Source organism: Paroedura picta, chromosome 2 (assembly GCF_049243985.1).
Source record: "Paroedura picta isolate Pp20150507F chromosome 2, Ppicta_v3.0, whole genome shotgun sequence".
Taxonomy (NCBI): Eukaryota; Metazoa; Chordata; class Lepidosauria; order Squamata; family Gekkonidae; genus Paroedura; species Paroedura picta.
The window spans coordinates 63,100,625-63,122,465 of NC_135370.1; the positions used below are offsets into that span (position 1 = coordinate 63,100,625).

General features: G+C 41.1%; 2 protein-coding genes across 8 annotated transcripts in view; both read right to left on the bottom strand.

The window, feature by feature from the left end:
• Positions 1-247: 247 nt before the first annotated feature.
• On the bottom strand, positions 248-8,133 carry UMPS (uridine monophosphate synthetase). 2 transcript variants are annotated; one of them, XM_077320419.1, is made up of 6 exons: positions 7,875-8,133; positions 5,597-5,750; positions 4,642-5,310; positions 4,047-4,222; positions 2,790-2,922; positions 248-1,239 (listed from the first exon to the last, which is right to left on the bottom strand). In XM_077320419.1, exons 1-6 carry the CDS (start codon positions 8,007-8,009, stop codon positions 1,058-1,060), a joined length of 1,449 nt encoding a protein of 482 aa, XP_077176534.1. In that variant the 5' UTR covers positions 8,010-8,133; the 3' UTR covers positions 248-1,057. The 2 variants fall into 2 exon arrangements, with proteins under 2 accessions (XP_077176534.1, XP_077176535.1); XM_077320420.1 differs by having other exon boundaries at positions 2,808-2,922; positions 7,875-8,129.
• Positions 8,134-10,872: 2,739 nt separating this feature from the next.
• Positions 10,873-21,841, bottom strand: part of KALRN (kalirin RhoGEF kinase) — a 148,389-nt gene continuing 137,420 nt past the window's right edge. For all 6 annotated transcript variants that reach the window (XM_077320427.1, XM_077320425.1, XM_077320422.1 and 3 more), the window contains 3 exons: positions 20,065-20,265; positions 19,606-19,744; positions 10,873-17,716 (listed from right to left, as the gene is read on the bottom strand). In XM_077320427.1, the coding sequence (XP_077176542.1) occupies positions 17,171-17,716; positions 19,606-19,744; positions 20,065-20,265 (886 nt within the window). In that variant the 3' untranslated portion in view covers positions 10,873-17,170. The remainder of the gene's footprint in view (positions 17,717-19,605; positions 19,745-20,064; positions 20,266-21,841) is intronic.

Sequence of the window (21,841 nt, forward strand, 5' to 3'; positions counted from 1 at the left end):
CTCACCCACCCCACAGGGTGTCTGTTGTGGGGAGAGGAATGGGAAGGCGACTGTAAGCCGCTTTGAGCCTCCTTCGGGTAGAGAAAAGTGGCGTATAAGAACCAACTCTTCTTCTTCTTCTAATGTGACCAAGAAGAATGGTTTCAAGTTTAGTAATTTTAGTTCCTCAAGAGAGTTCACTTTATTGGTCAATAACCCACTTATTTGTCTAAGTGCTGATGAAAAAAAGCACTAAAACAAGATAATATTCATTGAACAGAATTCTATATTTTCCAGTCTGTTGTCAAGACTTCTATGTTAAAATCTACTGTTTTCAACTGAATACTTAAGACACCCCATTTGTTTCCTGGCCAAAGGTTTTCAGATACAAGTTTCCAACATAAAACCTAAATTTAGCCAAAATTACGTGTGTGTGCATGTGTATGTGTGTGTGGGGGGGGGGGGGGATGCAACCCCACTTACCCTGTGAAGCCAGAATAAAGAACAAGATTTCTTTAATGTCCTCTGTGTGAAAAGAGGGGAGGGCACAGAAGTGAGGGGTTTATGTGAGTCCGGCAACAAGCCAGTTTCTTGCCTAGGGTTGGCTTCATGGAGTATCTGAAAGTAATCAACCTATGGATGAAAAAATAGCTCTCAGCCACTCATATTACATTCAGTTGGTACAGAAATGAGGACAGTAAAATGCTAAGTAAAGCTCATAAGATGTGTGATTAAAATATTGTTTCCTTTGTTCCCATGAGTTTTTGTACCTATATATTCACAGACTCAATAGAAAGAGGCCAAAGCAAGAAAAACAAATCCCAATAGTGCCCTCTAGAGAGCATTTTTTAATTTGTTTTAAATGAAGAAATCTTAGAACTTCAACACTAGGCAAATAATCAAGCTATTTGAGTTCACATTGTCATGGGCTGCCAAGCATCGGCACTGCAGTCTGCATACCAACCTTTGGCGGATTTCTTTTCATGTAAACAAACATTAAAACAAAAGGCCCTTCTTATTTATTCCAGCTTCCAGGAATGTTTTGGACTGAGATATTCAATAGGATCCAGGACGGGCATCAGACTTGTGCGCTGACGCCAATTCTCTGCAAATAGCTCTCCCAGGCTGCTTTCCGGTAAGTCTCCGCTGCCTCCAAAGGACTGGGTGCGGACAAGATGCCTCGTCCTACAATTATGATATCAGAGCCTTTTTGACCAATCACTTCTTGGGGACTGAGGTACTTCTGTCCAAAGCTATCACCTGCAAACGTACCAAAGAGACACTTTATTTGCTTGGTTTTCTACGTTGCTTTTCAACAGCAAGCGGCACAGTGAATGCTGAAGCTCTATCCAGGTGACCCAGCAACAAACTGAGATCCAATTCCAATTAAGTGCAAGTGAGGGGCATGCAGGGACACAACAACAAACCAGACTGAGTCAGCCACAAAGGGCCGGATATACAAATAAACGTACTAGCAGTAGTAGCAGAAGTAGCAGAGTGTGGTGAAGTCTGAATGCAGCCTTTGAGAACGTCACATCCAAACCATTGCTAGTGATACCTCCAAAGTACTTTCAGGGAATATGCTCAGCAGCATTAAAAGCAGCAGGAGGGGGATAAAGTGCTCTCCAACAACAACAGAGGATGTTTTTGGGGTACACCATCCAAGGAGCTTCCCATTGCTCAGGGTGGATACTCTTGTTTCATATGAGTTATTGAATCATCTGAAGCAGATCAGGTTGGGTGAGAACTGGCTGCATGTGAAAAGGCGATCTCCTAATCATAGTAGGCAGCCAAGCAGACAAGTCACCAGATGATTTGTGATCCAATCTCCAGGACAATTTGTCTATTTAGGCAAGAGAGCCAGGCGAGGCCACAATCTTGACAAGAACTGCCAAACACATACGAAATGGAGGACTGAGATCTTTCGGCGTTACATCCCCTCCATGTCCAAAGTACTATTTGTTCCACTGAGGGGACCTGCCTGTACGTTTCCCATCATTTGTGTGCTTATATGATCACTATGGGGAAGATGTTAGAGAGAGAGGAGGAGAGTTTATTCCCTCTACTCAGGGGTCCTGATCCCAATCAGGGCCTCCTTTTTATTTTTTTTTTATTTTTTAAGTGCTAGAGAGGCATTCATGGATATTCTGGAATTTCATATGATTTTCCTCTCAGACACATCCTTAAGGAAAAAGCTCTTCACATACATGAAGCTATCTCTACAACAGCACATTATTAATAATTGTATAATATATACAAATAAGGAATGACAAAATACCTATGAATATGAAAGAAGAGTCTAATTTTACACAAAAAATATTTCATAGCAGCAATTTCAACAGTTGCATGACGGAACAAGAATTCTAAATTTACAAGCATTCTAAACAAAGCAAGGGATTTCTACAGCTAGCAGATATGGCTTTCAGTGCATGAAGCAGCAAAAAACATAATGGACATTACAAGAAAGCATATTTGGCACCATCTTGCTATGCATCAGGCTCCTTTAATGTGGATCGCTTATTGCACAAGTACTTTTTACTCCTTCCCTTACTTGGGCAAGAGATAAGCAGAATAGGCCAGGGCTACTTAGGTGACAGATCTCTCTTATGGATAAGAGAGCAAGAAACAACAATCTTGGCAACAAGCAAGTCATGCTGGGGATCTTTCTGCACCTTCAACCAGATCAATACATAAAACGGAAAAATGTTTTTTGCCAGAAGCATCTCTATTTTGGTATTTCTACAAAAATGTGTATTACCAAACTGATTTCTTTGATCTCACAAACACAGTAGATGTTTCAAACGGGTCACCTGCATAGAAAGGCTCACCTCCAGCTTGCATCTGAACTCCAGGAGTCAAGTGAAGGAATTCAGGTTTTTCAACAATTCTGGAGCCAGATATAAAACCCAAAACAAAATCTGAGTGTTCTTCAGCCATTTTAACCTACAAGAAAATACATACAAAGAAACATTCATATCTCCCGGTAGCAACATGATATTTCAGCCATATTACAGACCCTGTCTGGTTGTATGTTCTGTTACTTACACACAATTTTTTAAAGGTAGAAGACATGTCCAGGAATACAGAACTAATACAGAAAAATATATAGATTTCTATCCCCTGTTTCAAAGTTTTTTGTCAAACCCATTATACTCATTTCCAGGTTTGTCTCAAGAGCTTGATTCCCACACTGCTTCTCCTGAAGCATCTCCAGCCCTGTGGCTGCTTCTGCAATCCTATGTGGCTCCCCCCTCTAATAAGCACGGAAGCCATCAGCCAGTATTCTTGCTGTTTCTTAATAAAGCTGGGAGCAACATTCAAAACCATCACCATCTGAGGCCCTGCTTGTATGCCTCTGCTCTTGAGGGAAAGGCAAGGACGTGGCCTTTTCTGCTGTGCAATGCCTCTCTCTGACATTAAACCTGGCAACTTTTTTGCATCAAGCAAAAGCCAAGTTCAGGCCTGCTTCTGTAAACTATTGGGGGGATGGGGAGACAGGGACTAGATCTGAATGTTACATAAGATCCTGCTTTTAGGTGTTAGAATCCACCACTCATGGATTTGAGAGGATCATAGAATCATACAATAATAGAGTTGGAAGGGACCTCCTGGGTAATCTAGTCCAACCCCCTGCACTATGCAGGACACTCACATCCCTATTGTGCATCTACTGTAACCTGCCACCCCTTTGCCTTCACAGAATCAGCCTCCCCGTCAGATGGCTATCCAGCCTCTGCCATGAAATTATTGCTTAGGCTGTTATTGTTGGATCCCTGTTTGTATTTTGGATTACTGCTGCTTTTATGAGATGCTACTGGGAATATTAGTGCTGACGGATAGCTTTGAATTGGATGTTCACTATAATACCTGTGCAGCTTTCAAACTGCTGCCATTTGTCTCCTGACTGTCTTTATTCTTAACTGCAAATTGTCCCAGTCTGTTGGAGACCAAAGTATATATATTAACTAAATAAAGACTCTCCCTGTGTAGCAGAAGGAGAAAAAACTCTTGCAAGAAAAAAAATCTATTTTAACACTTTTCAATCCTGAGTGAAGACTTAAACTTACGGCAGCTTTTGTATAGTCACCAGTAGCCAGAGTCCCTTCTGAACTCATCTCTCCGATCAGAAGACATCCCCGTTGTAAAGGCTTCCCTACCGCTTTCAGTCCCTTAACAACTCCAGAGCCAGGAACCACGTGGGCATTAATAATATCCGACCAGGATGCTATTTTAAAGACACCGCCTGAAAGGGAAAAAGGGGAATTACCAGATAAGCAGCTTTTTCTCACCTAGAACACTGTTTAATGTCTTCCCACATCTTTATTAGCAAGGTGCAAAAAATTCTCCATGGTCTAACACCCTGTTGCCCACAGCCATCCATCGAGGACATAAATCAACACCATGCATCTTCACAGTTCTGGCCAATTAAGATTTCTTTCTTTATGACCTCAAGTTTTAAATCAGTGCCATTTTTTTTCCAATCTAATGTAACCGTCATAAAAAAGTTCAGCTCAAAAAAAAAGAAAAAGCTGTGAAGTTTTTAGTGAAATAAAGAACAAGTGCCAAGGTACTAGGAATTTACACTATACTTGAACGAAACACATCAAATTACAGATCTGGAGTGTGACAATGTGGGTACGAAGGAAGCCAATTCAAACTCACCTTCATACTGATGCTTCACTGTATTCCCAATGTCAGCAAACTTCCGGTCTTCAAATATCAAGAATTCATGCTGGTCCGCAAGCTTTCTTAGGTCTTCCATTACTTCTAAGGTGAAATCTTCCAGAATATCTACGTGCGTTTTCAAGACACAGATGGATGGGCCAAGAACAGCAGCCAGTTGGAGCAATTCTGTGGATTTAGTTAAATCAGCAGAAAGACACAAGTTGGACTGCTTTTTCTCCATGAGCCTGAGAAGATGAACAGCAAGAGGATGTGTGCCAGGCAGCTTGGCCCGAGCACCAAAACTCATTTCTTTGCATGTTCTTTTTATAGCAGTAGCACCATTTTGCACAGAAGGCTTGCTAATGTTTTCCTGAATGAACCTCTCAACCTTCATCACCATCCCTGAAGCAACTTTTTCTTGCTGCTCGAGGATCTTGAGAACCTTAGTCAAGGTACATACTGAGTGTAAGCGAATCCCATTTTTGGCCAGCATGGCTCCTCCTCCCTGCTCTCTGTCCAGCAGCACAACAGCATCAGTGACATTCAATCCCTCCTTACGAAGAACCTCTGCTGTTTCCAAGACACTTGAGCCAGTAGTGACCACGTCCTCAATGATGAGACAAGATTCTCCTGCATTTATGATGCCTTCCACAATGCGCTTGGTACCTTTAAAAGTAACAAAATACAACCATTCTCTGATGTTCTAGTTCAGATCACAAGATTACTGCTGTTATTAAAAATAAACATATAATAATTGAGAATAAATAACTTTTGGCAGCATTTTTCTACTGGTGCCACTAAAACACAGGTATGTTACTTAAGACTGAAAGTTGCATTTTCACAACCTGTAAAAATAATTAACATTATTTAGATTGAATTGTTAAAAACACCTTTGCTGCCTTGAATAGTCACAACGTATACCAACGTGTACAACACAGATTGCTTCTTTTACCATGTTCTTTAGCTTCCTTCCTGCGAATAAGCATTGGAATCTGGTTGGCTGAACAGATAATCGTAGCCAAAGGCAATGCTGTATATGGAACCCCACACACACAGTCATACTTGATTCCAGCATCCTTTGTTGCTTGAAAGAGAAGATGTGCTACCTGAGGAGGAAAATTTTAAAAATATATTTTAGTAACAGGACAATACTTTCATGTTACCTGGTAGTAGGGGAGAGACAGAGTCCACAAGCCAGGAAGTACACCCTCCCCTGCCGCCCCCCTGTAAGTTCCAAATGCACATCCATGGGACTATGACACAGGCTGAGAACAAGTCACTCTATTGCTGGAGGGAAAGGAAAGATAGAAATAAGGGAGGTACCTAAAGTAAATAAAGTTATTATAGTGGGATACTTTAAACACCCTCACATTGACTGGGTAAATGCATCCTTGTGTCATGCTGCAGAAATAAGATTTCTAGCTATCATAAATGACGGTGCACTGGATCTGTTGATCACAGAGTCTTAAGAACTGAGCCAAATTGAGGTGGCCAGAAATAAAACTCTAGACTTATTGGGGAAATTAAAAATCAGTAAGCCTCCAGGCCATAAACACAAGAGTTCTTAATGAACTCAGATGTGAGAGAGTTGATTTACCAACCCACATACATAACTTATCACTAAAGTTCAAAGTTGGTAAGTTAAACTAATGCACACTGGGATAAAAAAAATGCCAACTTCAAATGTAAACGAACGAGGTGTGAATTTGCTGAGACCAACAGGGAAAGTGATCCTGGAGTAGTGGGTAGATCAATGCAAGTGTCAACCCAGCATGCTGCAGCAGTCAAAAAAACAAACTCTGTGCTAGAGTTTAAGGAAAGGATTAAGAATAAAATGACCAATATTGTAATGCCCCTGTATAGAACTACAGTGAGGTTTCATTCGGATGACTGTGTACAGTTCTGGTCACTATATCTCAAAAAGGACATTGGAGTGCTGGAAAAAGCACAGAGGAAGACAACCAAGGGCATTCGGGGGTAGAGACACCTTCCCTGTGAGGAAAGACCGAAGAGTCTAGGACTCTTCAGTTTTGAAAACAGAAGACTAAGGTGGGAGATGACAGAAGTTTACAAATGTTCTCCCTCTCCCAAGTTTACTAGAAATGTTCCAAAATATTACAACTTCAGGGCATTTAGTGAAACTGATGAGCCAGTTGGTTCAGGACAGACAAAATACTGCTTTACAGAGAAAGTGATTAAAATGTGGAGTTCGCTGCCAAAGGATAGCCAAAGCAATGAACAGCTTCAAAAGGGGATTAGATAGATTCAGGAAGGCGAAGTCTATCAGTGGCTACTAGCCATGGTGACTGAGAAGAACCTCCTCATTCAGAAACCCTAATACTCTGAATCCCAAAGCATCCCAGAAACATCATGGGATAGCCACAGCATGTATGCTTAACTGCTGGCTATTCAGAGGAACTGGTTGGCCCAGTATGAGTCATGCTGGACTAGATGGACCATTAGCACATGGCCTTTGTAAGCAAGTCACTTGATTATCAAGTAGTCTTTCCATTTTACCTTCAGAACAATAACGGCACTTCACATTTATAGCACTTCAAAGCTTCAAACTTTTTAAGTGCAGTGACATGCAAAACAAAATAAATAAACCATTGAAGTTCCGACGGCAGATGAGTACTACGTATACATCCAGGCTACAGAATCTCACCACACTACTGTTGCCAGCAATCTATGATGAAACCAGCTACACATAATCCTATTTTTTCACACGTTCAAATAAATCCATGAGAGACACCTACTACCAACTCGTTATTTTTATTTTTAATAATCACCTCCTTTGCTAGTCAGAGCACACCATATTACATTCACGCAGGAAACACCAATTTCTGCATGTAATAAAACGGGACACCCGCACACAGAAAAGCAAATGGTATTACAGACTTCTTTATCTTTAAGGCAATACAAGGCTGCTGTTTCTACAGCCAGATAAACAGAGGCTGAGCCCTTGAAAAGACTGCGCTCTGAGGCGGCTCGACCCTTACAACACCCCAGTAGGGCAGGCCTTGTATCCTCATCCTTTAACCCCGCGCCTATTCAGTTCCCCAATCCCGTTTCTCTCCCTTCGCCCAGCCTATCAGATTCCGCAACCAGTTCAAGAGCCCGCCCCTCCCCTCCAGGGGCCCGAATGCCATTGGCTCCCAGCCCTCAGCAGCCTCGCCCCGTCTTCCGCCTTTCGGCTCCCGCCGCCCCCTCCCGAGGAAGCGGGCACGTACTTTGTTGAGCAGCGCCGGGTGGGACACGATGATACGCAGGTCGACGTAAACCGGGGAGACGAGGCCGCTCTTGAGCACGAACTCCCCGAAACGAAGCGCCTCCACGCCGTGCAGCTCCGACGCCAGCAGATCCATCGTATGTGCGCACGCCGCCGCCAGGCACCCGGAGGACTCCGTCGCCGAGTGATGACGTTGGCCGAGGCCCCGGAAGGGCGGGCAAACGGGCGATCCGTGGCTGCCTCTTTCTCCCCTCCCCTCCCCTCCCCTCCCCTCCCCTCCCCTCCTGCCTATTGGAAGCCGGATGGGCGACCGTTAATCTCAGCAGTCAGCCTGTGCGGGGCGAGGGCGCAGGCGTGCCCAGCGACGGGCTTGCTCCACTCGAGAGGGGAGTTCTAAGGGGGCGGGGGAGGCACTGGGGCGCGTGGAGCTGCGGGGAGGCGGCCTCCCACCTCAGAAGCAGCCCCTCTATGAAGCTCCGTGTTACTTTAGGGGCGGGACTTTCTTATGCTAATTGCTGGAAGGGAGGATTTGTTTGGATTCGTCGGCTGTCAGGCTGCGTTTTGATGGTTGTTGGGATGATTTGAAAAGGATGTCGCGTGTAATTGGGAGGGCCCGAGGCTGCAAGGAGAACCGCTCTCATCTCTGAAGCACTCGCTTCTGTGAAACGCTGCTTTGTTAATTTAGGGCTACCAGAAACGCCAGTAAAGGACCGAAGACATCCCAGCGCAGAGCACAGCCACAAGTTGGGTGTCTTCACAGCATTGGCGAGGCTCAACTCTGCTCTGCCCCAATACAACAGGCTTGAATAGTTACATGTTAGTGGTTGAATAGGCTTATTGTCCCAAATGTGATGTCTTCTGAAGTTGGTTTATTTACTGTTTGGATTATTGGTTGTATACTGTTACTGTTACTATTATTTAATACTATGAATGTTATGTATGTATGGTTCCATATATAGTTCCAGTTCTATGTAAACCGCCCTGAGCCTTTGGGGAGGGCGGTATATAAATATAAATAAATAAAGTTATTTTCGTGAGTGCAAGTGTCACGAGGTGAGATCACAGTGTCATAGATGTGAACTCTCTGTTCTTAAAAAGTATTTATTTGATGTTGCTCCTTGAATTAAATAGGTTATATGTGTTTTGAATGAAACTTAAATAACAGCACATCTCTAATTTGGACTAGCTGTTTTGATTACAGCCATGTTGTGTGCTAAAACAGGGGGGAAGGGATATTTTGTTCATTAAGCTGGAGTATTATATCACACTTTTCTCATTCAGAATGGCTTACAATAATTAATCAGTCTTTGTTGTTACTACCCCTCTTCAAATCACACTTAATCCAATCAAACCTCCTGTTGTCATTTGCCTGCTGTTGTCATTTGGCATCTGAAATCACTCTACTTTCCAATATAGAGCCTCTTGTGGCACAGAGTGGTAAGGTAGCAGATATGCAGTCTGAAAGCTCTGCCCACGAGGCTGGGAGTTCAATCCCAGCAGCTGGCTCAAGGTTGACTCAGCCTTCCATCCTTCCAAGGTCGGTACCCAGCTTGCTGGGGGGTAAACGGTAATGACTGGGGAAGGCACTGGCCAACCACCCTGTATTGAGTCTGCTAAGAAAGCGCTAGAGGGCGTCACCCCAAGGGTCAGACATGACCCAGTGCTTGCACAGGTGATACCTTTACCTTCCTGGACTCTTGTTTATATTTAAAGTGTAATCCTATGCTAAACTGTTCCATCATAGATCTATTTAAATCAATTGATCACTAAAATATGGTACTTCAGGATAAGATTACAATCGCTGTTTTATTTTAGCCCCCCCCCCCATATTTTCTTAGAAACTGTTACTGTATTATTATCTTCAGGTCTTGAAAATGAACAGCCAAGCTGAAAGCTAGCCTAGAACCACATTTATGTCTTGGGGTGAGATTTGAATTGGGAAATTTCCAGCTCACATTGCATACACTGCATCAGCAGTGCCACTGTATGGAATGTTATCATTAAACATTATTTAAGTACTATGGTTTTAAAAGAGCCAGTGAGATTTGTAGGTGTAGCTACAGATGAAAGAGCCCAAACACCAAACATGCACAGAAGTAAGATGTCAGGAAATAGAATAATAGCCCTTTCCTTCTCTATTCCATTTATGCTTGATGTGGAGATAAACAGACTAGGCTGTTTTCTGTAAATTTAGACTTGATCCTTACTGAAATGGAATGGTAAGTAAACCTAAGCTGTCCTGGGATAAACTGCAACATGACTAAATGCTTCACCATATTGACAAAACAAACTGTTCTCATAGAAAGGTAGCATGTAAGGAAAAGACTTGAATTCTCTGTATCTGAAGAAGTGTGCCTGCACACAAAAGCTTATACCATGAATAAAATGTTGTTCATCTTAAAGGTGTTGCTTCAGACCAACATGGCAACCCACCTGAATCTAGCATTCTCCTTGTGTGTGACTATTTCTTTATGAAGAAATTATTTATATAGAGGAATGTCCGGTCAAGCAGTCTCTCACTTGTAGTCTGATATTGTTTAGCCCAAATACAGGTGCTAGCTCACTAGAATGAGATCATTGACATCTATAACCACAACACCAGATACCACCAAACAAGTCATTGCAAGCTCTTGCATTGGAAGTTCATTTCATTGTCTTGAAGCAGGAACCATAAAAAGTGATTATAGCTGTCAGGAGTGGAACCCACATTATTATGTCTTAACACTAGAATCACTATTTCCCCTACATTTGGAATGAGTACTGTGACTCTGTACTAATGACACCTGATGGATTACTTTGAAAAATATTTTGGGACTGCCAATACAGTAGCCTGATCTTGTAGTGGGGAATACATAAGTAAGAAATTTTAACTGTCCCAAGCATTTTCATTACGTGGTTTACACATCAACCTATTGCTTTGCTCTGTAACATGGCATGCAGCTTTTGCTGAATTTATATCAGGTTTGCTCTATTGTTTTTGGAAACAAGCAAAAATACCCTTCTAAACTTCATTTGTATACTATATTTATAAGGAAGGCAAGAGCCCCAAATGTAGATTTTCAATCATCTTCAGAAGAACATGTGACAGCAGGAAATCACTTTACAATGTTACACATGAACTGGAGGTAAAAATAAAATATTTACAAAATGTATCTTTAGAAAACACATATGCATACAAAATGAAAAATTGGCAATCCAACAAAGTTAATAACACTTAAGGCAGACCAGCAAAAGACTGAAAATGATTAAGGCTGTGGAATCAGTTTGCACCTTGAAGAATGTTAAGCTCTTAACAATATGCGTACTCCCACCCACAACAGATATGATTGTTGCAAATATTTTTAAAGGTCTGTTCCAACTCCACTCATCAGACTTTATTTTCTCAACAGAAGATCTCTAACTGTTGGAGTGGCATTTTAGCAAACAGCAGAATAAGAAGTTTGATAGAGAAATAAAAGCACCAGTGTTGAAAATTTGGACAGGAAGGTACAATATGGCTTGACTGAACAAATAGTTGCAGATTCAGAGTACTGAGACTACAAATTACAGAATCCTGATGTCATGTTAACAGTAGGACTAATCCCAGACAGCAATTTGACATTTGTTGGCAGTGTATAACTAGCCTTGGAGAAAGGAATCTGCTCTTATTCCTTTAGGAAGGCACCATTTTTCTGGTGTATCAGCCCAGTTCAGAGAGATCGTAATTCTACAAATGGATCAGAAAGAAAAAGTAGCTCATAAAATGGCACAGTGGGTTTCCCTAGAGAATGTAATCATGTATATCAAATCCTAATAACAAACTATGGCCCAGAAATAGCTAGCAGACATGGATGGGAATGTCCAATTTAACATCCACTGAGTTCCACAGGGACCATATGAACATGAATACTATATCAGTTACACACAGATATCCTTGGCTAGACTGGAATATAAAAGTTTGGGATGGGTTTAGATATGAAGTGCAGCATGAGCATCTTTACACAAAAATGTCCTTACAGGTTTCACTGAAATTTGTTCTTTAGCATGTATACCTAGAAATGCAGCTCAAATCCACGTTACCCATTTTTTAAATATTAGAAGCCTCAAAGCAAATTTCCATAGATATAATTTTCATTCATATACGATTTTCATATTACAAAGGTGCAATGAACACTTTTAAAACAGAAAGAATGGCCAGCAATTCTGGCTCTCAGAACTGTGCAAGCAGAGTGCTGAGTGACCTCAAGGTTTTGTTAAAAAAAAAAACCCCTAAGAATGTTTGTATAAATATTTTACTATACTAAAGCCACCTTAAATATGGAGGGAAGACATTTATTCACTTATTAGACAAATATTTTTGTTTTAAGTCTGATACTGTCCATGTCTCATATCCTGATCTTGTTACTTCAGTCTTAAGTGTTCATTACATCTATAAATCTAAATAAGTCTATATGGGACACGAAGAAAACTTCATGTAAACTGCTGAGGTTCTTGCAGAAAACTATAGATACAATGAAACACATTGACTTGGGAATAAAATCCAATTGTTTTCAGTGGTACATATTTCCAAGTAATCGAGAAAACAATGGATTTTCATACTCTTAGCTGTGAATATTGTAGCCAAGCAGTGACTATGGTAACATTTTTTTTTCTGATGAGAGAGGAATGCTGAACAGACTAGCAAGGTTCAGTGTGAAGTAAAAAATTGTCTCTAGCATTATCCAGATGTGTTCTAGTTCAGCTATGCTGCTGGGATCACAGACATTAAGCACATATCATAGGCATAATGATTTTTGTATTATCAGATTCCAAAATAATTTAGTACAGATGCTTTCAAGGATCCAGAATTATTTCTTATTTGACAGTTCACCTCAATGAATCAGGGTTTTTTTTTTTCATTTTCAGAAAAATTCTAGACTTGGTCTTAAATTGCTTCTCTAAAAACTGTTTAACATATAAAACAAAATTCAGGGTGTTTATATAAGTAAGGGTGTCTATTTTTTTGAGCCACTCTATGGGCATTGTTAAAACAGAAGAGAGGTGATTTCAACACATGGCCAGTGTCAGTTTTACAATCAAAGCATGAGCTGCTTTAAAACAAATGAGGCACCTTCAGATATCCGATACCAGGCTTCTCCAAAGCAAATAAAAGCTATATCCTCTGGTACTCCAGAACTCTGCCCAGTCATTTGATTTAGAGATCCAGATATTCATTTCAACTGGCAGATATCAAACTAGTTTATTCCATCCAATGTGAGAATTGATGGGCAATATCCAGGATACAGCTTGCATTTTCTCTGGATCACAGAAGTTTTCATAGATTCCAGGGCAACCAGAGGGATCCTTGGTAATATAGCCAGATTCTATATGATCTGGTAACAATGATCCATGCTCTGATCGTAGCCAAGTTAAATTGCTGTAACACACTCTTATGTGGGGTTGCTTTTGAGAACAGTTTGGAAACTTCACTTGGTCTGAAATGCAGCAGCCCAGATGTGTTCAGGGGCTGCAGTCACGAATTGTTTCTATTCTGTGCTGAAAGTTCTATGCCAGCTAGCCATCTGTTTCCAGCCATAATTCCAAGAGTTCATTATTATCTAAAGATCCTAAATGTTTGGAGCTGGAGTGGTTGAAGGATTGTATCTCCTAATATTGTTCAGGCTGCCAGCTGAGTTCTTTTCAGGCTCTGCTTTCTATGCCCCAACCAATAAAGGTAAGATGGGCGGTGACCAGAGATGGCTTTTTTGGGGACAGCACCTTGCCTTTGGAATGCCCTTCTCTGGGAGGCTCAATTGGCATTGTCTTTAGCTTTCTTTGGATGCCAGGCCAAGACATTACACTTTACCTGGTCTTTTAACTAAGGGGTTCCATTCTTAACTATTTATGGTCTGGTCCTGGCCTATTTTTGATCAATACCCCTTTTGACTGCTCTGTTTTGTGTGTTGTTATGTCCTGTGTTGTTTTAATTGGGTTCAGTTGTTTTATTGATAATTTTTAGTGATATGATTTGTTTTATCATTGTGATTCATCTTGAGCAGATCTGGAGAAGTGGCATACATATTTTCTAAATAAATATTCAGATATGGATCATGGTGTTCAATAGGGCAGTGCCAGGTAAACATGCTTAGGATTTAAAAAATTGTCCCATTAAAGCAATGATATTTAGATCAGTCATGGTGAACTTGTTTCCTTGGTTTTAGGGTTGTGACCCCTGTTTTTAACCTGTTTCCACACACTCATCTGGATGATTGCCATTACCATGAAGAGATAATGACAACAGAAAGCAACTTTAACAGCTGATTTCATCCCACATACTATGACATCAATGGACATAGGACAACCACATTAATTACAGAAAGTATGCTATAGGCATATTATTGGGGGGGAGGGACAACTCATTCACTGAAGAGTTAAAATACCAAGACTTTCTTATTCCTCTGCTTTGTTAAGTGTTATCTGTTAGGCCTAGAATCTAAATCAAATTCCATTCATATACTTCCGCCTTTTCTGTATTGATTTTCTGATGGCCGATCAGGGAAGAAAGAAATCTTCCCCAAAAGAGGTTCCTGATTTTTGCTGTGTGTATAGCTCCTGCTTTGGCAACTGTAATACAGCCTCTGTATTAAAATACTCTAGATTAAGAGAAACACACACAAACTTAAGGCAAGATTGTTATGTGTTTTGTTTGGGTTGGGGCTTACGCTAATCACCTGTTGTCAGACATTGGCAATCGGCATCTGCAACTACTCAGCTCTTAAAAATGTTAAGACATCACCAAGATCTAAAAGTTACTTTAAACATTAAGTTAGGTAGGTACAGTTAGAATAAGCATAACCATTTTCTTCAGCTGCGAACAGCGTTGGTCAGGAAACTAACATAAAAGTAGTGAAATTTGTCCAACCTTCGATAGCTATCTGCTCCCCGAAAGTGTTTTGCCTTTAGTCTCTGCTCTTCTCTATCCCACCACTGTCAAAGAGTAAGTTGAGAGACAATACTATAACCTTCCAGAGAATACCTGAAAATGCTTGGTAAAATGGGCATGGATGAAATGGTGCAGAGAATCATACCATCTCCTGCTTTGCCAAGTGCAGAAATGTAGGAAGTTCTTCCTTATTTGGCCATCCAGATGCCTTAAGATGTGGAGTGTTACTGTTTTCTTTTTGAGTCCCTTGACTTTTTGTGTAAGTCTTAATATTGTTCTATGTAGAAAAACTTTGTTGTCTTTAATAAATAGCTTAATGTTGTCCTTAATTGTCCAGGGGATTGAAAATGTTGTCCAGGACAGTGGTCCCCAACCTTTTTATCACCGGGGACCGGTCAATGCTTGACAATTTTACTGAGGCCCGGGGGGAGGGGTAGTCTTTTGCCGAGGAACATTGCCACTGCCGCCTGAGCCCCTGCTCCACTTGCTTTCCCACTGGCACCCCTGAATTCCTGCTGCCCTCTGGGGGGTGCTACCAGCAGCAGCTGCACAGTGCCACACTGAGGGGGAGCCCCAGCCATGGCGGCCGCTGGAGAACACCAAAGGTGAGCCTGAAGCAGAGTGGCAGGGCAGCCCCCGAGGAGGACGAGGAGGAGCTGCGGCCCGGTACTGACTGATCCACAGACTGGTCCCGGTCCCCGGACCGGGGGTTGGGGACCACTGGTCCAGGAGATTGAAAATGTAACTGAGCATTTCCCCTCTGAAGACTGTACAAGAAATAGAACTTAGGGTCAGAATACAGTTCCTACAGCAAATCCATCTGCAAGTTTGTATTGCATTTTACACAGATGACATCACATAAAGACTTACCTTGTTGAGTAAAGTAAAAATCTTGTATTATAGTATTTTGAACAAGTGACATGGGAAATTTCATTGTATGTTGAAAGAGGAAATGACGCCTTCAAAAATGACTTGGTTCATCACTACACAGTAAAGTTTATAGAACAGCTATTGCTGGGCAAAGAGGAAGAAGAGGATATCAGATGTGAATTGTTGACTAAAGGATTAAGCTATAGCAGGACCATTAATCATTGACTGTACTAAGGTAGCCTAGGTATAAAAAAACCGGACTAGTCCCTACAGCATCAGTACAAGACCACTATAACTTAGAACTTTCCCCCACAAAGTCACTTGATTTGGAAATGGCTCAACAGTTTCTAAGGGACTATTCTGTAGTTATGCTTTTTGTTAATACAAGTGATTATTGAAATGATCTTTTTGAATGATTTCACTACAGACTTTTAGGACAGAAAGAAAATGCTAACAGAGATGTTTGCATGATGGAGATAGTGGAGGGGGGGAGAGAGAGATGCATGTATGCACAAATGTAGTAAACTACTGATTTTACACACCGATTTTGAAGCTGAAAATAGGAGTGGACCCTCTACATTTACCCTATTTTGGCCAATTTGGATTGATATCACAACTGCATCACTAACTGTTCAAGCTGAAAATGGAATGACCTTTTCATATTACTCAATATGTGATAATTCAAAACTCCTTTGATAGAAAAATGTTTTGGACATCTAGTTTACAGATACAGCAATTATTTTCAACATACATACCCTTTTCTCAACACACAGACTATGTAAAAGTTTTCTGTACAAGAGCTATAAAAAACTTCAGTTTAAAAAATTGTCTTATTGTGCTTAATCAAAACATATTTTTGTTCCAGGGAGTTTACCATCTCATCAGTAGCACATTGCTACTTTCTGGTATGTTAGTTTTGATAATCAGAGTGCTGTAGAATCCAGAAGGGGCTTATTGGTGAAGGCAAACTGCAACCATACCCAAGTCACATCACCGGCAAAGCTGACAAAGATCATAAAACATCAGTCTGGCCATAAAACTAGGTCTCACTAAACACTACAGCTCTTCCTCGTAGGACTTGGTCCCGCATTAGAACTTGAATAGCCACAGTTTCTGGAAAGTGAAGCCAATCCAATTTATTGTTCAGGAAAAACTGGCTGTTAGGAGTCAGCCTTGTGTTATTTACTCATGTCTTTCTATTATTTAAATTTTAAAAGGATCAGTAAGAATGCTAGGGCTGCCTTTCAAAAGTAAGGCAACAGTGTTTTGGTTCTCATTCTCACATGAAGTCATTAGGAACATTCTTCTGTATTTAACAAGACCACATTATAACAAGAGTAAGCCAACTAAGAAGTTGTATATGCAACCTGAAAGCATCTAAACCTAATTAGTTCGATAATGCAACTTCTGGAACAGTATTTATAGTTTCTTGGACATCACATCAAATATGATACTTTATACAGACATACAAGACAAATTCTGTCTTTCTTTCAATGCCCTATCATACTTCAGTGTCTATATTTCCGTTATGTTCCTGGGTTTATCCTGCTCATTATGAAACTTTTAACATTGGGAATTGGACGCACGTCAAACTGGTGCTTGCGACGTTCAATAAAGCTAGCCAGGCGTGAGGTATCCAGTGGGATTTTGGAATAGCTGCCATTGTGAAACTGCAGCCAAGGGTGCTGCAAGCAAGTGGCTGCTGTTGGCCTCCTCCTGAAGTCTTCTTGAAGGATTACAGTAATGAAGTCTCTGGCAGCATGGCTTACATCACAGAAGTACTCATTAGGGAAGCTGAAATCCACCCGGCATACATTGATGCAAGTCTCCTCTCTGCTTTCATCCAGGAAGGGTGAGACACCACTCAACATGACATAGGCAAGGACTCCTAGGCTCCAAATATCAGTGCTTAGTGAAACGGGGTTACCTTGGATAACCTCTGGAGCAGCAAATTCAGGATTTCCGAGAAGGTGATGGACATGATAATGACCTGTAATTTGTACAGCATCTTCTAAGTCTATTAACTTAACACGAGGCACTGGGATCCTCAAGTCAATGAGCAGGTTTTCTGGCTGTGAAAGTTAAAATTCGAAGACTCAGTTGTCCATTATTTTTATAATAACTTAAATCTCATTAAACCAACAGTGGACTTGGTTTACGTATCTAGTTGTTCAATAAAGTTAAAAGATATTCATGAGACAAAAAATACACCAAAGGAAAGGAAACATGTATTTGCATTCACACCTTTTCTCCAGCAAATACTTGAATTACCTTCATTCTGCTAGAACTAAAGTCTTAAAACATTTGGGACTTAGTTGACATGATTTTCATCAAAATATAGTGTCGGAACCAATTTTAAAAGTTAGAGGACAAAATTTCATTCAGAATGGTAGCTTTCAAGCATGAAGTATATTGACTGAGGGGCATTCAAAGGAAACTGAGACATTTAGGACTTGCCTACATTGGAAATATTATGAGTTTAAAAAAAACAGTATAGGACCACCTGGAAAACTATCAGGTAGCAAATGCCTAACCAATGGGATATACAAAGCCTAAGGGCAACTTTAAGGTCATCCTTCAAGGTTCCAAGATCTCGTTTGAAGACAACCTGAGGCAACCATTTTGCTGAAGCTAAAGGAGGTCTGTGTCTGGTCAGGGTCTGTGTGGCAGAGCTCCTTGGAATGTTAGAATTACTGCTTTGAATTTAATAATGGAATATGGATGGAATGGAAATCCTTAACACTATTTCGCCCCCTTATATTTGGAAAACAGCCTCCTGGGAGGAAATTGTCCAGGGCCCTGTCCATTCAGGTCCATTCTGATTGGCCCTCCCCCTCCAGCTCCCACCCTCCCTCCTTACGTGCTAGAAGCCTAGTGGCTGTGGCCTCCATTGTTGCCCACGAGGAGAGAAGCAGTGACGGGGCTTTGCAGCTCACAGCTACAATCCTGCTGGGAGGGAGCCGGGGGAGCTTTGCGGGCCAAAGGGAGCCGTGGCCACCCTCTCACACCCTCCTGCCTGCCGCCCCTTTCAAAGCCCATTTTTAAAATGGGCTTTGATACTAGTAAGTAAATAAAAACACTGTATAGCTCACACTTCTAGTTCAGGATCAGTTTGAAAAGTATACTGTTAATCTAGAAAAGCCAAGCACTAACATCAGGCTGGTCACTCAGACCAAAAAGCACCATTGCCCCTCTCTCCTCATTGTTCCATAGCTACTTGGGTGACAAACATTTTATACCAAATGTTTTCAGCAGGTGAACATACTATGTTCAACTGACACTCAGACATGAGCTGATCATCAGGTCTGTGGGTTTGATACCAAATGACTCACGTTGCTGTTGAGCAGATTTGCATTGCATTTTCTGGAAAACAGCACACGTGAAAATGCTGCTGATCCAAACAGACTGGCTGCCATTATCATTGCTACAGACTATTTAAATGAACACTAAATGGTAGAGGGTTTTTTAAAGTGCTTATTTATGACTATATAATTTGTGATTGATTTAACTGTTGAGCAGAGCAGCAGCTCAGCAAGAATGAGGGGAGGCAGAGTTCCCTGGGGCTGTGAGAGAACTCCCGCATATGCAAAAACCTGACTGTGCTGAAATGTATGGAGAGGGGGGAATAGCTGGAGCAGCCAGCTGAACAGCCACAAAAAAAAATGGTTAAAAAAATGGTTCTCTGTATGTATCCGCCAAGCTAGACCCGAACCAAACCAGAAGAGACTTGAAAAACCCTACTTAGTCCACGTTGTTAATGTGCTAAATGTCAGCCTCACATGTACACACAACCTTAACACTCTAAGCTGCATAGTAAAGAGAAAGAGGATATGACATAAATAAGGTTATTCATGTTGAACAACAGAAATGGCCACTTGATATAAGCTTAGCATATATTGGTACTAGCTGTTCTTAACCAACTGATAGCCAAGTAAAGACTTTAATACTTTCTCGTTACTACCTTTATATCCAAATGAGCCACTCGACAATTGTGAAGGTATTGTAAGGCTTCCGTTGTGTCTCTTATGTAGAATGCTACTTTATCCTCCATAAGTTCATCATGATTCATAAGGTAGTCCAAGAGACGACCATCATCCATCCTAAAACCCAACAAAAATCCAATGTAAAATTACAATGAATTGCTAATATTATTTCATATTATTACAAAGTAATAATTACCCTCGAACATTGTTTTTATTTGTTTTTTTGCTGTTTCATGATGCCCTTTTGCCATTGTTTGTATAGGTCCCACCACCACAGCATTCATAATAACTTTGACATTCACACATCCATCTTCCCATATTATTCTTTCCTTGGGGAAATTAGATTGTTTGAATGCATATCAGGCAATTTGTGATTCAAAATATAAATGAAACCCTCATTATAATGAAGTAGCTTTGATTCCATCAAAAGGACTTACAGTTCTAAAACTAAGATATAGCAGGAGGGTGATTCGTAGATATCATGAATAGTAATATACTGGGGATGCTGCAAATGTTGCAGCATGGCTGCTTCATGCGCTGCCTGTTCCTTCTTCTTCATTTTTTTATTGATGAATTTCACTGCAACATCTTTCCTAGTGGCTTTGTGAATACATTTCTTTACAACAGCAAATCGTCCCCTGGAAAAGAAGCAGAATGAAGAGAAGCCATGAATACCTCATTTGGCTTTCTCAGTTGTGGTGTTGAAATTTTGGAACTCCCTCCTTCCAGTGGGTGAAGATTGTTTAGCATTCCCTCATTTATTTTTGTATTGTTTTTGTCCCTCCCTGTTTGTATATTGTTTTTTTATTTATTGGATTGCAGCTCTTGACATATGTCCCGCGGCGGGTTACAATAACAATAAAAAACCCAATAAATAACCATTGAAAATCCAATAGTCCATATTAAAAAATACCCTGGCAGCAAGCAAGTAAAAGTGACACCCACCCTTGCTGTCCCTCCACTCTGACCTCCTCAGTGCCTCAGGGGGAGAAACTCTCCAGGGGTGTCAGTCCTCGCTCTAAATCTCCCATTCAGTAAAGAATATGGAATTGTAGAGGGGCCCCTCGATCTTCCGTGCCCTGGCCTCAACCAAAGACCCGTCGAAAGAGCTCCGTTCTTACAGGCCCTGTGGAACTGCAACAGCTCCTGCAGTGCCCTCAGTTCTTCCGGTTTCTCATTCCACCAGGTCAGGGCTAGGTGAACTGACCATGGGCCGGCAATCACCAGTATATTAGCACCCACAGAGCGTAAGGCCTTGCGAGGGGCATAAGGTGACATCACACATGGGCACTGCTGCATGGACAGCTCAGGACTGGCATAAGTCTCAGTGGGGCCTCCTTCTCTCCTATTCTGCACTGATTGTGCATGCACTGCAGTGTATTAGACATCGCATGTAATGGGAGCCGATCCCTCTCCCACATCAGATCTTAGCCTACAAGTTTGTTACTCTATACTAGTGTAGATCTATTAAGTGCATAATAGTTTTCCATTGCCAATAGTTGCATGCATATTCAAGAACCAGCCAAGTAGTGATAAAGACAAAAAAGGAGCCCACTGTACCATCTTCAGTTCTTTTAAACCCACAGGGGAGATGGGTCATGATTATCCATGTATAGTTCTCAAGTATTTTAATGTGGATTAATGAATATACATGAGAAGCTCTAGAAATACCACACATGTTTGTGCTCCAATAAGGAAAAGTCAATAGGAAAAGATCTCCATTAACAGAAAGACGGCCATTACAATATATTCAAAGAACTGATCACCGGTTAAGAATATATTCAGGTAGGTGGACTCAAGATCACTGCCAATTATGATAGTCTAGAGGTGAAAATGTTGTTTGGTTCACAGCCTTAATGCATAAGATACCCATTGGAACGTGGGTAAGTGGTAGCAGACAGCACACATAAGAACAGAATGAATTAACTTAGACCTGTCAGCTTGGATGGCTTAATAACTCCGTTGCAGCATCAAGACTTCCAGGTGGTAATAAGTAAGCAGAGAGTACAGCCCAGGAGGTTCATAACTACTTTACTTCAGCCTCCTGTTTTCCAGGGTATTTAGTTTGCATAGTATTATACAACTCATCAAATAGTGACTAAATCTCTCTGACACAACACTTCTAGCAAGTGAGGCCAAACAGATTCTATGGAAGGAGTGATTCTTTTTATCAAGTTTTTCTAAAAGAGAGTGTTCATTACTGTTAATTTTGTA